Source organism: Planococcus citri, chromosome 2 (genome assembly GCF_950023065.1).
Source record: "Planococcus citri chromosome 2, ihPlaCitr1.1, whole genome shotgun sequence".
NCBI lineage: Eukaryota > Metazoa > Arthropoda > Insecta > Hemiptera > Pseudococcidae > Planococcus > Planococcus citri.
Window position 1 is genome coordinate 37,135,621 of NC_088678.1, and position 20,885 is coordinate 37,156,505.

The following is a 20,885-nucleotide window of genomic DNA, read 5'->3' on the forward strand; positions in this document are numbered from 1 at the left end:
GAACAATATTAATTACAAGCTCGTCGATAAATTCCTCCCTATCGCGACCACGCCACCCAAGCTGCTTAAAATATTCGTATTAGCCGAAATACCACCGTACACCTTATCCACTTTGCGGCCTCCGTCCCATCTTCACCAATAGCTAATTTCATGTGGAAAATTTCCATCGTACATATAAGAAAATCGACTTCTTTAATATCGGCCATTTCAAATAATTCGACTCGTATCAAAAGAGCAAAGAACGTTGTTCGCAGGCCTTTTGCATCGGATACCTTCTATATACGAAAAGAAACATCCTCTTGCCTTTCCGAACCTTCGGCTTACCCAGATTCGGTAATTTATTAGCTGTTGTTTTTGGGCACAGTCAAAGCAAACGAGAGAAAAAAAACTCTGCGGTCGCTTTCGTTTTTGTGTAAACGTTGACCCTTTACAGTATAGGTATACTTTATTCCCCGCAGACTATTCGATTGGCAAATAATACCTACACTTAAATAGCTTAAGGTACGCGATAAATTTTAATTCTCCAATATAGTTTACACGATTTAACGCAATCCTACCTGTTCTTTTTTCAGGATCTTTGAAACTGAACTCTTCGAGGATAACGGGTGGACTGCGACCTTTCGAGTTGACAGCGCTCACTAAAATCTTGAAAGTAACATCCGCTTGTAAATTCGATAAACGGAAATTCGGCCATTCTTTTTCGGTCAAGTTGTACACGGGTAGAGCGCTAAACGGCGTGTATACCTCCAACGTGAACACTTGTGGAAGACCGCCGTCGTAGCCAGGGGAGCATTTCACCTCCACCGAACTGTTCGTTTGGTTTGATAACGTGCAATTCTGCACGCTTTGCGGTTTCCCTGTAAAATTACCTTCGTCAGAATGAATGAAAACAACGATACGATTTTAACGATAAGTTGGAATGATGAAGAAAAAAAAAGAAAAATGTTTCGAAACTTGTTCTCGACTTATTCTCTGATTTAGTTGAGGACGTTTTGTAATGTAGCAAATTTTTTAAAATGCACGGTTCTTTTTGACGATTTAGGACATTGTTAATTAGAGTTTGTGCTTTGGAAGGGGGGGGCGAACGATAATTCTAATGGTGAAAATAAAATTTATAGATCAATATTCGAACGTAGACATCACATTATTTCATTTTTGATGGAAACGATTCAGATTTTTTTTAAAATTGTGAGCTCTCCTCTTTTGAAATGGAGTTGAAAAAAATTATATGTATTTAACCTTGAAAATTTTATTTCGGCCCTTACATTCAAACCTCTTACATCAAAAATGTCATATCCTTTCAAGACATAATCAATTTACCCTCCAACTGTATTGCTTCCAAAGTTCCAATTGAACTGACAAGAAATCCCTGTATGATTAGCATGAAATACAAAATATGTTAATAAAATTGCCTAACCAGTTTGCCGTAAATACGACAATCGATTACTCGACGTATTCCTTGTGAAACTGAACTAAATTGAAGCTTTTATTCTGTAATTTTGTTAACTATTTATTTACTTTAATCCTGAATCTTTTGGGGTGGGGGGTGGGGGGGGACTTCGTATGTTTCACAAGTTTCTGAATTTGTGATTTTTATGCGAAACTGCCAAGGTTTGAAAGCTTATAACTTGAAACTTGGAAAAAATTTGTTTATAAGGTTTCATTGAAAATCTATTAAAACAGCTAAAAATCAGTGAGTGAATTTTCAAGATACAAGCTACAATTTTTCGATGAATTAAAAAGCTAAAAGGTAGAGGTATCATTTGAAAATTAAAAAAAAAAAATTATTGCAACGAAGAGTTTTTTCAACCCTCTCCTTAACGAATAAAACTTTATAGAAAACAAGTTTCAACACCCATGGAGGGGAGGGGGTCGTCGCAATCAAGAGCCTCCAATTTTGGTAAAAATTTGAAAAATTTCAAGATTAACGTGGCACATTGATTTTTACTATTTTGAAGGCACTGGATTCGAATATCTGATTGTTTTTCAGGTATGTGATATGTCGATTTACACTAATTCGAGGTCACTGAGTTCGAATATCTTTTTATTTATCGGATTTTGACCCTTCGATGTCTTCCCAGCTCTCCAATTTGAAAATAAAGAGCGATTCGGGGACTCTGAGAGACCTAATCTGAAAAATTAATAGTTCATTGACCTCGAATTATGAGTGAGAAAAAAATCAACATGTCACACCATATTCTGATGACTTTTAAAAATATTTTTCGAAATTAGAAGACCAGAGGGGCCGAAAAGCAAACGGAAATTAACACTCAATAGGTATCCCAAAAATGATTATTGACACGTCACACATTTCAAATTTTTTTGGGTTTAGATCATGTTTGGGGCTTTGGTGGGAGGTCAAGAGGAATCAGATCGAAAAATCAAGCCAATATTTGATCAATAAGTACAGTACATAAGCTACTATACAGTAGTTTTTTTTTAATTTTGATTAAAATTGAGAGCTTTTGAGCCTTTCAGGCAAATTAGACTGTTGAACAAAAAAAAAAGGCTTTTCGTTGCGATTTTTTTCAATATTTTTTTTTTTTTAATTTTTGAAATTGTGGTTTTCAACTTTTGCATTTATCATGAAAACTTGAGCTCTCATAATTAAAAACTCAATTTCAAATTTCAATTACTGTTTTGCAGAATTTCCAATTTGTCAAAATTCGAAAAATTCCACACCCTCGATTCTACATTTTCCGCAAAGGTTCAAGGTTCCTTAAATTTCTAGAAAAAATATGCATTTTAGAAACAAACTTTTATAAAAATTGATATTTTTATTCCATCAAGTCGAATCATTTTCAGCTATCCTTTTTTGAAGACAGGGGGGAGAAGAAGAAGGATAATGAGCAAAATAAAATGGATGTGAAGGAGCTCATTCGAAAAAAAAAACACAATGAATGACTTCAGAATGACTCAAAACCACACTGATCGATTTGAGGGAGCAAAAATCTCGTAAGATGTGAACAGAAGTTCATTTTTCCATTTCAATTTGGTCATATTTTGATTTTTTCACGAGTAATGAGTCAAATTTGGATTCTCAAAAAATCGTAAAATCAACTTTAGTTCTTGAAATTTCGTCAAAATGATTTTTTGATTTTCTTATGATTAGTTTAAAAATTCATCTATCGGTTGAGATATCAAAATTTTTGTTCTTTTTTATTGTGCTCATTTTCTATTGACTTTTGAGTTGCAACCCAGACATTGTAATTCAATGGGGCCACCGCGAGCTACTTTTTATCACTGTTTTTTCTTTTCAGGGGTTCCAAAAGTCATTTCATAATAATACTGATGCAATTTTTTCAAGATTTAGATGTCCAGGTTCATCAGAAATAAGAAAGTAGTAATAGTTGCAAAGTGTATAGGTACCTAATGGTCTGGTTGAGTTGTAATGACAATGGTGTTTATAGTTCAGTGAACCCTCCTTCCCATTGATCTAAATTTTTTCGTAAATGTTTATTTTTTTAGAAAAAAATTTTCACACTCATTTCGCTTTTTTAAAAGAAAATGTTTTGACATTCTGACTGGACTAGGGTAACATCAAAACATCAGGCTCATCAGCCAAATTTTGTGTTTTTTCTTTCCTCTTTTAATTATTTTATAAGCATCTTTTTTACAGAAAATGTTTCTGAAAGTCCAACTCCTACACTAATTAACCTGGATTAGTGGTTCGCAAAATTTGCATCTATTACTCTTAAAATTTAATAAAGTTTAGGTATTAAAATTTTCCAGTGATGATAAAATTCAAAAGTTTTTGAAAACTTGGGAATAAAGTTAAAGATGCTCAGAATAAAAAAAAATCAAAAATTACATACTTTAATAATAATTTTAAAAATTGAATCATGTATTACCTTCAGAAAATCATTCACTACCTTACATGTTTAGGTAGATAGGTATAGTAATTTTTCGATGCTCAAAATTGTGACATGTGATGGAGAAAAATATACCTAACAAAAATACGAAAACTTCACATTTCGTGAAATTTTCCATCAACTTTGACTTCGACTGAAGATGACGATATGAAAAACACGAAAAAATTTTCCATCGCGATATACACACTTGATTCGTAAATAATGATTTACTTGTTGAAAATCACACGATTCTCTCAAACTGTTCGTACCTGTTCGACAAATAAATCCCTCGAGACTGGAAAAAATCTCAATTTTACACTTTCGATATACTTATGTAATATACCATCGTTCTCACGCACTTATAAATATTAAACAAATTATCTCGCTTTTGCCAGCGCAGCATCGGCAGCCACCTCATACAGTACACCTTTATAATATTCTTAATGTGTGTGACACGTTCCGCCGCATACAGGAAAGAGGGAGAGACGGAGACGATAATCGACGTACATTTTTAAAAAAACGCGTTCGCCAACTTATGCACGTACGCATATATCATCGTCACATTTCATAACTTCTAAGCTTCCGTCTTCGGTCGTCGTTCATCTCTCTTAAAGGCGTCGAATGCATTAAAAAAATGAACACCCCTTTTCAATCAAACTCACCGGCAGCGACGAGCTGATAAACGCAAGGCATCACTTGCATGCCAATCGCATTCTGGGCCCAGCATGATAAAGTACCATAATCCAAATCGGCGATTGGGGTGTACTTCAACACGCTAACGGTACCGTTGCTGGTAAATCTCTCCGGGCCGACGTCCAACGTTTCGCCCGAATTATTGAACTTCCATCGAAAACTTTGGGCCGGAGGATCGGCGTCGATTTCGCAAACGATTTCTAGGCTTTCCGATCTCGAAGCACCGATCACCATACCTTTTTCGTGGCGACAGGTGGGAGCATCTGTGAACAAAAAAACAACATGATCTATGAGAAAACTATTCCACGTAAATAATATAATAGTATCTCTGCATTAGCACGTGCATAAATTAATAATCGTTAGCACGCGACAAATATGACATAACGGGTGACTTATATAGATATTAATTCTTTCCTTTATCTAAGGTCTGTTTTTTTTTTTGTTGTTCGTTTTGTATGTTTACTCATCGTAAGGTGTGACAGTGTTGATCCTGTCTCTACGGTTTCGCGACTTACGTTAGCGAGGTGTCATTTACGATACAGATGCAACGTTATAAAACCTCTTGGGAAATAATACAGTAGTGGTTTTTCACCTTTACAGATAGATTTTATAGGTAGGTACGTACTTTCTTAATGATTTACGCGAGTGTATACTTATTCGGTGCCATACATATACCATACGTTTAGTCAAAATGACATGTAATTTTTTTTTCACTCGGTTCTTGAGGAAGAACAGGAAGGGAAGGGGTATGAGGAGGAAAAGGGTTCCATAAGAATTTCAAATATTTTGATGAAAACGTTTTTTGAATATTTCTGAAGTTATTTTGAACCAAAATTGAACCATAATTTTCGGTATTTTTGAAAAATGCGATGGAACTCATTAAACGAGTTTAAATTGTGAAAAAATTGCAAATACCTATTATCCTATATCTACTAGAAACTTTTTTAGAGAATTTCTGAAGAATTCAAAACCAAAATTGTATTATAATTTTTTGGGATTTTTGAAAAATTGTCACGAAACATTCGAAATGAGTTGAAATTTTTCGAGAAATAACAATTTCTATCAAAAACACATTTTGAGCATTTGGGACGAATTTTATTCCAAAAATGAGTCAATTTTTCGGAGTGTCATGTGACCTTTCAAATGAGCCACATGAAGAGAAAATGTAGAGTTCTAATCTAATTACTTTTCAATGTCTCTTATGACATTTTCAAATGTATGAAACTTGAAATACAAAATTAATTGATCGAATCCTTCTTTCTTCATTGTACTCGTAAGGTCAATTTTTTTGTGCCATCGCGGGATTTTCTCTATAATGTGACATATTTCGAAGGGCCGCATTAAGTTACATATTTTCATAATTGATCAAAACATTTCCACAATTTGCAAGTCCAAAATTTCTGGATGTTTTTGAGAAATTTCAAACCAATTTCAATTGATCGTACGGCATTTCTTTCACAAATCCCAAAAATAATGACCCAATTTTGCCCTTGAAATTCTTCAAAAATGGTGAAATAAATTTTTTTTTTAGAAATTCTTTAATATTACTTGGAATTTTAAGCGATTTTTATGAAGCGCATAACACGTATTCCAAATTCCAAAAAATCAGGGTCATCTGTCTCCGTCTACCTGGCCTTTTAAGGCAATTGACCTGTCTATATGGCTCTCCAAGGTTGTCTGCCTGTCTGTATATCATCTTAAGATCATTAACCCGTCTGTATGGTTTCCTAAGGTAGTCCGTCTAAGACCTGTACAGCGTTTTAAGGCCATTAATCTGTCTACCAGGCTTCCCAAGGTTATCCGTCTGCCTGTCTAGCGTTACAAGCTCATTGACCCACCAGTATTGTCCTCTTGACCGACCTCTTAAGGTCATTGACCTGTCTGGCTAGCCTCTCAAGGTCATTGATCCATCTGACATGCTCGCATATCTGACCTCTTAAGGTAATTGACCCATCTGGCCAGTTTTCCTAAGGCCATTGACCCACATGTCTGTCTTTCCAAGGTCGCATGTCTGATTTTCTAGCATCTAAGGTCATTGAACCATCTGGCTAGCTTTCCAAAGTCGAATGTCTATCTGTCTGACCTTTTAAGGTCACTGACCTGTCTGTTCTAGCCTCTCAAGGACATTGATCCATCTGGCATGCCCGCATATCTGACATCTTAAGGTCATTGACCCACCTGTCTGTCTTTCCAAGGTCGCACGTCTGATTTTCTAGCATCTAAGGTCACTGAACCGTCTGGCCAGCTTTCCAACGTAGAATGTCTATCTGTCTCACCTTTTAAGGGCACTGATCGACAGGTCTGTTCTAGCCTCTCAAGGTCATTGACCCGTTTTCCATGGCCACCTATCTGACCTCTTGAGATCATTGACCCATCTGGCCAGTTATCCGAAGGTCATTGACCCGTCTGTCTGTCTTTCCAAGGTCGCATGTCTGATTGTCTAGTATCTAAGGTCATTGAACCGTCTGGCCAGCTTTCCAAAGTCAGATGTCTACCTGTCTGACCTCTTAGGGTCACTGGCCTGTCTGTTTAACCTCTCAAGGTCATTGACCCGTTTTCCATGGCCACCTGTCTGACCTCTTGAGATCATTGACCCATCTGACCAGTTATCCGAAGGTCATTGACCCGTCTGTCTGTCTTTCCAAGGTCGCATGTCTTATTGTCTAGCATCTAAGGTCATTGAACCGTCTCGCCAGCTTTACAAAGTCAGATGTCTACCTGTCTGACCTCTTAAGGTCACTGGCCTGTCCGTTTAGCCTCTCAGGGTCATTGCCCCGTCTGTCATGTCCGCATATTTGACCTCTTAAGATCATTGACCCATCTGGCCAGCTTTCCAAAGTTGTCTGTACATCTGTCTGACCTCTTAAGGCCATTGGCCGGTCTGTCTGGCCTCTCAAGGTCACTGACCCACCAGACTAGATTCTCATGATTGTTTGTCTAGCTGTGTGTCCTCGAGTTACAGGGCCTAGGTAGCACTACAATAAAACATTTTTAACAAAAAATTCAATTTTAGGACAATCTACCCCTCAAACGGGACCTTCAGAAGAGCTCAACTGTAGGTAAATACTTCATATTCATGTTCAGCGGGTTCGATTCATATGAAAACGACACCCAAGTAGGCAACATTTTTCAGACCCTAAATTGGGTGGAGAGGTGCCCAAGGCCTCAAAATGAGCCTTTTGAGGAATTGTTGCATTTTCTACAGTTTTTCATAGTTCAAGTGCAAAATTTCAGAACTTCATCACGAATATATATGTATATTTTGTTTGCAGTGCTATGACATAAAAAATACATTTTGAAGAGTTTTTTGAGTTTTTGAAGACAGCCCACTTGCAGAAAATTTTTTCCAAAAATAGTACTCACCTGAACACATTTTCAGAATGAAAAAATTTAGTGTGCTTGAATTAGGTTCGGAGATACGAATTGTTCAATTTTTCTTTTGTCAATATCTCCCCCGCTCTGGTTGTGAAAAAAATTTCGAAAAATTCATGTGTTTAGATTCATGTTTCCTCTTACATAGGTTTTTTGGGTAAAATCAATTTTTTTTCCAAAACTCGTTTAAGTGTGATTCCCCCCCCCCGAAAATGGTGCTTTTTCGTCACTGTGAACAAGGGGGTGAGGTGGGAAAAAATTTTCGGGTCTATAATTTTTTCAGGGGTGTCCAACAATGTTCAATCAAAATTTCAAAAATCCGAGGACCGGGACATTTCACCTATTTTATCCAGGAATACTTACCCTTTTGTCGAATGCTATATATTTTTGAAAGCCTGACTGCATCACCAAAAATTCTTCTGTGAGTTATACCTACTTGGAAAATTACACCAAAAAAAAAATTCGCAGAAATACAGTCGATTTTAAAGCATCGATTTTGCCTTATAAAAAGTTGTATTCTGCAACAACGCTAAACGACGAAACGTTTTCAATCGCATATTCAACCCAAATAAAGACGCGATTTTTCGCCGGAAAAATCCACCTCAGCGTTAAACCGAACCCGGCAAACTTGGCGGTTAATTTAAAGAAAACATACGAGTTTGCGAATTAATTTAGAAAATACCGGGGTTCTCGTCTTAATTCTTCCAAATACGACGTTGTGTTTGTGTATAGCTCACCACCATGTAGAATCCTCACTACCTATCCCGTACACTGGAAAGATACGGAACCACGCAACGTGGAAGGTAAAACGCTGCGAGGAAAGCAGTACGATACACGGGAAGAGTCGAAGAAGAAGAAGGAGTGGTAAACCGTTATAACGATGATGTACAAGTTTATACTTTGTGTTTTCTTGCCGGGTAAATCTCAATTCTGAGATTAACAACGGCAAATCTTGCTACAGCGGCGGAGCAATTTTCCGGCCCGATGTTTAGCTTTTTATACATATTATGGTACAGAAAAAGCGAATTCTTCGTTCGTTTTGTCGTGAATTATAAATATCGTGAGTCGGCCATAAGAAAGCTGCGTGTTTGTTTACTTGCTTCTGTTGCTCCTGCTACACTGATAGTAGGTAGTACTTCATCTCCTAAACTAATATGTAATTGAATTTGTTTCGAAACGGCCAGCTCCGGAACAAGCAACTAGCTCGAGAATGGTTACATAATTAAATTCTACTTTAATCGTAAGATGTTGCTAAAGTGGCTGTACTTAGTTTTACATTATTGGCAAATGTTGATTAAGTTTCTCTTTCTTGTGCATCTAGTTTACATCTTCTGGTCTTTGCTATACATCGCGTGTATAATTTGAAATGCCCTACGCCCCAAGATGCTCTGTATCTCTTACGTTATCTAATTGAGGGATTTTTGTTTATGCAAACGTTGCACCTTTATAGAGAGTCAGCTGGAGTCTAGTCGAGGTATTCGGAGAACAATATTTAAATGAGGAGGTAATTAGTTATATGAGCGAAGAAAGATGCTGAATGCTTTTCATCACATTGTCGAGGACAGCTTGCTCTTTTTAAAGGAGTTTTCCCTCAAAAAATTCATCCTTTTCTATTCATCGAGTATTTACAGTTTTTTTTTCTTACCAATAAAATGGCTCATACCAACAGATTGGAAGGGGATCTCGTGAAACGTATTTATTGAATCAGAAGAAGGAAAACAATTTTCACTCACAAAATAAGCTAATTGATCCACTCAGAAAAACTATGAATTTCAATATGATCTATTTCGAAGTACATGATTTAAAATTATTATTTTTATTAATTCGTTTTTCAATATAGAGACCACCGATTTCACTCACTCGAATACTTAAACCTAAATTCCAACCGAATGGCATTCTCATTTACAGCCCTTCGTCCTTCGTCCCTCGTACATTGAACTTTTTTCCAAACAACGAAAATCCAATTAAACGCCCAATTATAATTTATATTCGCCCTTCGAGCTCACCTTTACCGAACCCAAACCCTTAATAAACGTTCGAAATAAAACAAAACGAAGCTTTAAAACGATTCAAATGCAAATGGGGTGAATGAGAAACAAAACAGAAAAAAACCACCTCTGAAAAATATGTAGGACATCATCAGTTTGTGTAGGTTATTTTATAATACAGGTTTGTACAGTTCCTACTTCCTTATAATACCAAAATGAAAATTTTAACGACAAATTAACATGCCGAAGAACACTTTGGACTCGCTACAAATCCCAGGTATTTCTGCTCGAGACGTAAAAAAGGTTTTAAAAAAAAATCAAAATAAAATAAAAAAAAAAATACAAAACATGAAGAAGAAAGAAAGCCAACTACATTATTTACATTAATTAGTCAATTTAAAAAGTAAAATTAACTCGGTCGTTGGTAATTCGCACAACAGCTATGTAAGTGTATTGTCGAGACGAATGGTGTAGACTAAAAGGCCTTCAAAGGGAGATGGAAGGAAAGGTAGAGGGGAGGCAGAAAATGGAAAAACGTTCGCGTACATAAAAGCCATCGGGAAAAAGAACGTCAGACGTGAAGTAATTTTTAAAATCTGTTAGGCATAAAAACTATACCAAGCGGTAGGTAGGTATTTTCAAAGGCGGATCTTTTGTGTACCTTTACCTTCGCCACTCCAGCCAACTATAATGAAATTAAATCTAAATTAAGAAATCAAATGCAAGATACCTACTTTTACATCGGCGGCGCTCATTTATGTTTTAAATTTAAATTTGAAACAATATATTCCATAGACGTTGGGAAGTGCTGGGGACAAGAAAGGTAGGTGTACTTGACAAAAAGAAAAAGGCAACCTTTTTGTGAAAAGTGCGAATGAAAAAAAAAGAAACCCCCTCTGTGTAACGTGGAAAAAAAAGAGCTGTACGGAAAACACGAATCCGCGTAAAAAGCCTTATTTCGAATTCCACCAGACTAGATAATTATTACCGGTGACATTTTAATTCCAATTTCGTGATCATTACTAGCAGAAAGCTTTTGTTCTTTTTTCCCTCTGCGCGCCTTTGTACCCGTTTGCTTTGAACTGTATGTGTGGATGTATTTTTTGCGCCTACTTTTTTCTCCTCCCCTTATATTTTACTACCTAGTTTAGTGTAGAATTTTTTTTTATTTTATTTTTGCAACTCGACTGCGAAATGCAAAACGAGCTAAAAAATCTCTTTGTTTGGTACGTCGCATCGTCGACGTCGTCGTACGGTGCGTGTGTACTGCTTGTTTTTTAGTTAATGGATTTCTGTTTGACAATTTGGCTGCCCTGCTTGCCTCTGTGTGCCCCCCTTTTTTTTTACTCGAATAAGAAATGTTTTTTTTGCTGATTAGCGCCGCGTACGTATGAGGGTGACGATGACTTTTTTACGATTGTGTTTTTTACGCCGGAATGAAGACCGGACTGGGTGTGGCCGAATAAACGGGTTACAAAAGTCGACGTAAAATGGACTGGAAAAACACTCGTAGCTTTGGCCAAATTACTAAAATGCCGTAGAAAGCTTTTGGTATTTTTTTGTACCGGGGTTGTGTGCGTTTTTTATTTTTTTGTATGGAAAATAAGATGCGAGAGACCTTGGAGCGTGTTTGCAATAATATTGAATCTATATAAGAAGTTTCGGTATGATCTTGTGAGATTTGTTTTCGAAGGATAGGAAAAGTCGGAGAATTTTGACCAAATTTAGTGGAGAGACCTTCATTTTGAGTAGAAAGTCACTCAGAAAATGTTTCAGCTCCAGAAGTTCCTCAAAAAGAAGAAATTATCGAAAAAATCGTAGTTTTTTCGCTCTAGCCTCTACCCAACCTGTATTTCTGAAAAATGGCCCAGTTCCAGAAGATAGTACTTACTTGAGATTCTGCGTTAACCTAGGCCATTGTAATCAAAATCGAAGACCACATTTCGGGTTCTACTAAGCGGTTAAAAATTACATACAAATCACTCATTTTCGGGTAGATTTGTATTTTGAAAATATTTTGCAAAGTTGAGCTTCTCACGAAAAAGTTCAACTTTGAAAAAAATGTAATCTCCTAGAGTCCCCATGCTTTCCTCTTCGGGACTCCTGGTCGAATGAAAGTGGCTTTCCAGTAAGTAGAATGATATCTCATGAACTCTACTTCAACAATGTTTTGCCTCCAGATGATATTCAAAAAATTATAACCAACATTTTCAATTCACTTGGGACATTTTCCGGCCATTCTGAATAAAGTAGTAAAGGAAAGAAATACCAATCGGAAACATGAAAACATCATTTATAGGTATGTTTAAAATTTCGTTTTCGTTAATCAGCATCTTTCAGCTTACTCGCACCAGTGTCGTATTCGTACACAGATATAGATACGTAACGAATAGGCCCAAGTAAACCTGCTTCGTATTTTACAACTATTCGCATTCCTCTTTTTCGTTTTCATTTCCCGGTGAAAAAATCTCGGAGAAAATTTCCAGCCGTCAAATTATATTTAGGTACCTAAATTTCAAGCCGAACGATTTGCTTCGCTGGCGGTACCGATAGTGAAAGTTGTAAGCTGGTATTTCGTAGAGTAGGTACGAAGTTCGAGTATATACATACGGGCATTTAGAAAATTCCAAATCCGGAGCTTGTACCTTACACGAGTATGCTGCGGCACGTTGGTTTAGATTTCCATTGACGAGCTAGAATGTATTCACACGTACCTACCTCCTTTGTTGTGTTTATAAATCAGAGTAGAAAGAGAGAGTTCTGACAATACGTCGAAATGTTGAAAAGAGGAACAGGAAGAGGAAAGGGAGGAAAATGCTTTTTACATGATACACACAAGACAGGGCTGGTAAAATACTCTCATACAACAACAAAACTATAGCATCGATATTAGTATGGTATTTACAAAGCAGAGGTGAAATTTTTCGTCGAGCACTGAACTTTTTAACACTGAGCGAAGAGAAATTTTATGTGCGGGTTAGGTAACATTTTCAGTGACCTTTGATGTTAAATTTTATTTTTGAAAATTTACAATCTGTGTACCTCAGACCTTACCAAGATGAGTTATAATCTGGCTGCAAAGCTTTTATCGTTCAAGACACCCGATTGAACATTCATTCGAATTGCCCCAATTATAGGTGACTATCTACCTATTTTTTTTTCATCCTGAAATCTGAAATATCCTTTAAAAAATCTACTTTGGTCAAAAAATCAAATGAGAAAAATGGGGGACCGGCAAATTGCACGTATGAAATTGCACGTAAGAAAATTGCACGTGCGAAATTGCACGTATACAATTGAACGTGTGTGATAATTGCACGCATGTGAAAATAGAACGTCTGCAAATTTAACGTCTGAAAATCATTTAATAATGTGAGATTTTCACCAACCCAAAATACAGTTTCGAAACGTTCTGAGCAGTTCTGGAGCCTCCAGCGGAGGTGGAAAGCTAAAATTTACTTCAACATGCTGAGTCAATTGGAGACGGTTTCAAGGCGTTCTGGAACTGGAACCTCCGGTTGTATTTTGGAAATTTCAGATTTTCACAAAGTTCCATAAAAATCGTCTAAATTAACTTTTGAACTTTCAAAATATGGCTACCGGCTCCTGAACAAGTTGAAACCGTCTGCATGTTAAATTTACGGTGTTATTTGAATTTTTTTCATTTTTTCTGGAAAATTTACTTTTGAAATCGAACTCATGGAATTTTGTGACAACTCCCTGAAATGGTCTAGAGGGTGCTCAATGTCATCAATGTGCACTGACCAAAATTATAGGGCCTGAACTTCATTTTTAGCCTTTTCAGAACAATACAGATAGTTGAACGTAATAATTGAACGCTGTAAACGTTCTATTTTCACATGCGTGCAATTATCACCCACGTTCAATTGTATACGTGCAATTTCGCACGTGCAATTTTTCACGTGCAATTTGAAACGTTCAATTTTCACCAACCCAGAAAAATGTTTTTTTTTGCATTCATGAAAACAACTATTAATTCTTTTTCTTCTATCTTTTTTTTTTTTTTTTTTTAAATAAATAAATAAATTTTGGATTAAGGTCATTTCACGTCAATTTGACTAGAAGATGGTAGGGGGGGGGGTCTGCGATTTTTTTGAAATTTTTTCTGTGGAAAGACCTTCCTTCACTCAATGAAATGAACTCATCACAAAAAAATCAAAATTCGAAAATATTTTAAAAATAAACGAATTTTAATTTTTTTTGCTATGAGTGTAATTTTTATCAACTTTTTCATGAAATAGTGTCAGAAAGAGGTCAAAATAAGATGACTGAATAAACTTAAACTTTTTTTGATGTTTGGAAATGAAAATTGAATTTTTTTCGAATTTTGATTTTTTTGAGATGAGTTTATTTCATCGAGTGAAAGGGGTTTTTCAACTCTTTCAACGGATACGTAAAAATAGGGGTCAAATGGGTCAACTTCACCAATCAAAACTTTTTTCCACGTTTTAAATAAAAAAATCGCATTTTTTCGCAAACTTTCAATTTTTTAAAATCGACTTTATGAAATACTTAATGCCATCCCAACTTTTTAATACCAATAATATTGTTCAGCATGAAAAGTTGTCCATAGTATATTTTTTCAGAATTTTTGAGAGCCGGAACGATATGAAAACTACGTTTTGAAACTTTTCCAGTCAATTTTTCGTACGAAAAAAAGTGGCAACACTGATTCTTATGATATCACCAAAGAGCCTTTCAAAGCCCTTAACTATTGGAAAAAGTTCAATTTTGGTAGATATCGTGGTTATCGAGTTATCCACTGCTGAAACGGATGATATTTCAAGTTCACTGAAAACTTTGACAACCCCTAGCAGCTTTTAAAAATGGGCTGAAGGGCTGCGATTTGCGCCATTGATGATCCCTTCGGAAGGCTTTTCTACAGGAAACATTTCAAAAAAATCGCCGACCCCCCCTCCCCTTACTACTTCTTGGTCAAATTGACATGGAATAGCCCATAAAAAGTCTTAAACGAGTTGAACAACCTCAAAATGCACTTTTAGAATTACTTTGCTTGATTTTCTGACTAAATTTTTCATGGAAAAATTTCATACCGTCAAAACACATTATTCTAAAAATTGGCATAAATGCTGTAGCGTGGGGGATGGTCCGTGGTATTCAGAGGGAGAATGCCACCCACGACTACACGAGGTTAAGCCCAGGGAACCTAGTCTTGCCAGATATCCTTACGAAAGATATCGCTTATTGCAATGGTATAGAAATACCGCAGAATAGATCAATGATGACCGCAAATGAAAGTAGAGCTTTTATTGTACAAACTCTGATATAAACCCGACGCGAGTGTAACGAATAAAAGACACTTAACATTATAAAAAGCACTTGGAATGACGATTCCAAGTGTAAGCTCTGAAATGCAACCGAAGGCTAGTATCAGTGAAAATATACTCGAAGCTTTTACTCTTCTCTGATGGCGGAGTGGCTAAGCTCGAACTAATCCGACAGAGTGCACTACTTAGTCAGTGCTGCCACTCCGGAGGAACACATCTTCCCTCTAGGTGGAAGCTGTGGGCGCATCCCCTACCGTCACAATGCTGAATGAACTTATTTTCAAAATTTCAAAAATCGAATTTTGAAGGCAAAAAATTTATTAAATAATGTAGTGTGAATTTTCACTTACGTGCCTGTAGAGGGTATTCGAGGACCACAATTACTCGCCATAGCAGGGAACTTTATGCCCTCGGTCGGAGGCAGCACTGCTTAGCAGCGCGCTCTGGTCGGACTAGTTCCGCCAGAGCAGACGACGGCCGAAACGGACTGCTATGTCCGCCTCGCAGTTTTCTGATGGTCGCTTTAGGCAGAAGTTATAAGTTCATTGTTGTTCTTGTACAAAGTTGTAATCGAGTATTGTGCAATAAACCTCTGAAAGGAATATTGTGTTGACTTGTTTACTGTTAGTTAGTGGTGAATCCTTGTCTAAGTGTATACTAGGTAAGTTGGGCGTGAGCTTACTCCAACCCATTTGTGGAAGAGTAAGTCTAAGTCAGTGTTTACCACTACATTGGCGCCTTGTACGCAGGTCTTACCCATAAAAGGTTGTTTTTGGGTTGGTCGTGGATTTTTATCCAAGGTCGTGGATTTTTATCCAAAGTCGGACGTTTTACTGGACAAAAAATTTCTTGTTTTTGGTCTTGGACAATTTACAAGCTTAGTCTTGATGGCCGTGTATTCGTAAAACGACGCGGAGGTCGGGAGCAGAAACTAGAAAAAATACCCAGGCGTCGGACGTTTTTCTGGATGAAAAATTTCTTCTTTTTGGTCTTGGGACGCTAATTCGTTGAATTACAAGCTTAGGCTTGATTGTCCGTGTATTCGTAAAACGACATGGAGTTCCAGGTCAGAAACCAGAAAAAATACCCAGGTTAGTGTTTTATTTGTTCTTATTGTTTGTTTTAATTCGTTGATTTGCGTAAAAAGTGGCCGTTTCGCGTAAGTGTTACAGGTTGCATACTGCACAACAGTTTTGTTGAGGTCCCGTCTGTTCGCAGCTTCGTACATTGTGCAGGCTCGGACACGCGATAGTGCCTACCTGTGAACAAAGAGGGTGTTACCTTTGTTTCACTTATAGACGCGTTCAGCTTTGCCGAGGTCCCGTCTGTCCGCAGCTTTGTACATTGTGCAGGCTCGGACACGCGATAGTGCCTACCTGTGAACAAAGAGGGTGTATCCTTTGTTTCACATACAGACGTGTTGGGTTTCTGTATTTTTTTTTGGTCATGGACGGAAATAGTTGTCCTGAGCCACAGGGTGGTAGAGACAGTTTGGTTTTAAACCAAACGAGTTCGTTGAATGGTCGTAGGTGGAATATAGGCAGTCCTATTTCCAGAAGCCGATTAGAAAGTAGACAAAATGGTCCAAATACTCACGTAACACTAAGTCGTCAAGGACAGAGTGCTGTCATGGACGAAATAGCTCTGGATGGAGCGTTAGGTGTGAGATTTAGGGCCACGGACGCGAGTACTGAAATGCAGAGAAATCAGACACACTCGAATGTAAACCCGGACAATAGATAGCCTATACCTAATTTTAGTGATATGATGGACGAAATAATGCAGCAGGCTATTGACAGTATTGCCAATATGAGCATATCACAACCTGCTCAACAACAGCAGAGCAGGACAGGTATGGCTGGAGCGAGGTCTTTTATTTTCGAGGAGCCTATAGGATCTGGTCCACAGACGCATGGATCACAACCCCAAATAAGACAACAGTTGTTTGTGCCTGGTAACACCTATGACACAAACAACACCCAACTGAGACGAATATCTACCACTGGTTCGGACAGAAACGGACGCTTAAGCACTGTCTGTAGTGGACAGGACTGTAATGTAACGCATGTAGGCGGACGTGAGGACGTTTTTAGATGGCAAGACTTGCGACAGGATGGTCAACACAGACAATCCACAGGGGCAAGAAATCAGAGAAGGCCAAACGTCTGGTCTGAGCAGGAATGGCGTCCGACTCACCAGTCTGGCTGGGACAATGTCCCAAACAATCGTGTCCTGCACGAAAGTCGTCCTCGCAGTCGTAGGGGCAGGGGCACCGGAAAATTTGGACGAGAGAACTGTTTGAACAGTTGTGTAGGGCCGAGTGTCCGATTCGGACGCGATTATCCGGACAATAGGTGCCAGGACAACTGGCCGGATACTGGTAACGGACGATTCGGACATGTAAGTCATCCGAATGGTCGTTTTGAAGAACATTCTGAAGGGTTAGATACGATACCAAGGACAGTACCACAAACAGTACCATCAAGCTCTGAAAATACACAGTTTGAGGGGGTCACAGCCAATTTTGGGCTGGCTAGAAGGCCACAGAGGTATAATATCTCGTTCTATGCAGGACAGACGGTATTTAAGATGACGATGGTTCCATCGTTTGGTATAGATTTCGATGATAGCCGTCAATTTGAGCCGCATCTCTTTGTTAAAGAATTTGAAGAGACGATGGACGAGTATAGTGCATCTGAGTACTCATACTGTAAGGCTTTTAGGAAACTGGTCCGGCACCCATGTGCAGCTGCATGGAAAGTGAGAAATGATGGTAATTTAAATTACTACCGCCTAAGAGATTCTTTCCTACAAACAACTTGGAACCAGCAAAGACAAAAGGACGCTATGAGTCACATTGAAACGGTCGTGGACATGCCGCAACATTCCTCAATTGCACAGGTAACTGTTGCCATGAAATGGCTGAGAGTCCTGTCTAATACAGACATGTCCGAATGGCATATCATCAACGCCATTTATGAACAGCTAGATGAGCGAATACAAATAAGAATACAGGAGGACGAAAGAGAAAGAATTGCCCTGTTTGCCATGAGACTCAAAAAATTGGCTGAATATGAGGTGTTTGTGGGGCAACACAGTCCACTGCTAGGACAAACGTCCGAGCAGTCTGACTGAAAAGACGCTGTGGATAGAGTGGGCATAGGTGAAAGGACGACTATGAAAAATATTTGTAATCACGTACTAAATAGGTCGTTCAAAAAAGGACAAAATCCATCATGTCCTTGAATATGTCCGAACTCAATTTATTATTAGGAAAAATAGAGAACTGCGCCAAACAGGACGTCGGTCCTATTTTAATCATGTTATATCCGTGTATATTTTTTGTTATCTGCTACAAGTCTTCTCTAGGCCGAATAGGCAAGTGTGCAACGAAGTAAATGGACAGGCACACGCGCGGGGGTGTAGATAAGAGATAACAACCAGTGCTAAATACGTTCGGCTTGTGAAAACGCCGTTTTGTTCGTTTGATAACGAGATAGAAAACTCAGCCGAAGCATTTCAAGTTAGATTATGCTCAAGTTAATAATGCATAGTGCTGAAGTGTTGAAGATAGGTCGCAATTGTGTCTGTGTTTGCTAAAATGGTCGTTCGGATGTTCGGAGATTAAAAACAGAATTTTTTTTTCTTACGAAGTTGTGGTTTAAAAAGTGCCGAATAGTCGAAAGTACACCTATGTTGGTTGTAATTATTAAATAATACGGATTTGATATTTAACGGATGTGAAAGTGTCCATGTCAGACAGGGACAAAGTCGTTGAAAACCACTGGCTAGGTGTACAGGTTGATAAGGCTGGAACCAACAGCACGGACGTGTATAAATAAGGTAAAGATAGTGCATTTTTATTTAGTTTCACCTCTGTGCATGCTGTACTTGACTTGATATGTTGTCCATGGGGCAAAAGGTCGTTAAGGACAGCTTAAAATGGATGTCCACAGTTCAGGTAGTGTGTCCTGAAATTTGGGTGACAGATAATTTGAGTAGCCACCTAAAATGAAAGCAATGGTCGTTTGTAGGAAGACACAAATAAGTCTATAATTAGCTACTCATATATGTCGTTAATACAACCACAGTAGAAAAGACGAATAAGACAGGACAGGAATAGGACGTTATAGGTGGTGGTCCGGACGCTGCTTATATGGTCGGGACGAGTGTTCAAAAAAAAAAAAAAGTTTTATGTTTTTGCACTAATATCGGACAAGAGCACGGACGAACCTACATGTGACGGATGTGCTGTGCTTTCATAGCTGGATGTGTAAAGAAAATAGCTTTGTTCTGAGTAAGGAGATGAGTCTCTATCTCTCTAAGATGGACACTAGATGCTGGGGCACAGACAAAGGTTGCCTGGCTGTGATATTTCTACTGGTTGTTTGAAAAATGGTCGAACGGACGGAGAGGACTTTGGCCTATATGTCGTTTTTTTTTCTCAGATGTGTTATTTATGTTTTTTGGCATTTCTTTTTTATGCCGTTGTGTCGTGAATTATTTTTTTGTGTGTGTGAAATTTTTTGTGTGTGTGTGGAATTTTTTGTTTGTTTTTTTTAATTCAAAAAAAAAAAAAAAAGAAAAAGATTTTTTTGCCAATGGTGGCATAGTATTGAGGTCGTGGCGACATAAAAGCTAGAAAGGTAATGAATTGAAAAGTCGCAGACGATAAAAAAATTGATAAAATAACAATTGGTCGATATAAACTTATGGTGTTGATTTATTTCTCCAACACCAAGTGAAAAATGTGCGAGTGAACAAATGGTTGGTCCAGTGAGAGTGCGAAATAGCCGAACTTCCCAAAATACGGGATGAGAGACTGGACTGAGTAACAGTCGAACGGACGGTGTCTGGCTCAGACGAACGGACGTGTCTGGCACTCTGACAAACGGACGTGTCTGGCACTTGGACGACAGACAGTGTCTGGCACTCGGACGATGGACGGTGTCTGGCACTCGGATGAATGGACGGTGTCCGACACTCGGATGAACGGACGGTATCTGGGACTCAGACACGACAGTGTCCAGACCACAAGACGGACAATGTCCTCTAGTAGGACAGGTCTCAAACTCGGACAGCAGGACAAAGTCCTGGGGCAGGACAGGTCAGGGACATCCACTGGCCATGGGGTCCCAACCTGTGGCCGAATAGAAATTCAATTGAATGGACGTACTATGAAGGACGTATAAAAAGACAATACGTTAATTGTCTGATTGTCTGAGTCTGGCCGATTTTATGGACGTCGTATAGGTACCCACCCAACAAATGAAGAATGACCAACTCATCAAGATGGACACCAACAGTCGCAGTCAAACCCCAGAAGGAAGGACATCAGCGATGCAGGACACTGGATAGCGGACAAGTTCGGACATAGCACTTAAGCATGTTATTTTTCTTTTATGTGCCGAATGTAACTTGATTATTTCATGTATCATGTATTATTTTTATTATTCCATGTATTATGTGTTATGTTTAACTCGCGATTATTGTCGATAGTTTTATTAGATACTTCTGCGGATGCAATGATAGTTAGGCAGGCAACAGAGGTTGTCTGGACGGACGAAGCGGGGCAGTGGGTCCTCGATACTCTCTGATCGGACGAGTCGATCCTTTTTAGGCTTCGACGCCCAGACGCGCCCTCTGGCCACGCGGGTCACCGTAGCCGGGGC

The 20,885-nt window shown here is 38.3% G+C and overlaps 1 protein-coding gene across 2 annotated transcripts in view; it reads right to left on the reverse strand.

The window, feature by feature from the left end:
- The window catches only part of LOC135835650 (synaptogenesis protein syg-2-like), a 494,360-nt gene that overhangs the window by 8,885 nt on the left and 464,590 nt on the right, over positions 1–20,885 (reverse strand). For both annotated transcript variants that reach the window (XM_065350008.1, XM_065350007.1), the window contains exons 10-11: positions 4,514–4,807; positions 558–857 (exon numbers count right to left, since the gene is read on the reverse strand). In XM_065350008.1, coding sequence (XP_065206080.1) covers positions 558–857; positions 4,514–4,807 — 594 coding nt within the window. The remainder of the gene's footprint in view (positions 1–557; positions 858–4,513; positions 4,808–20,885) is intronic.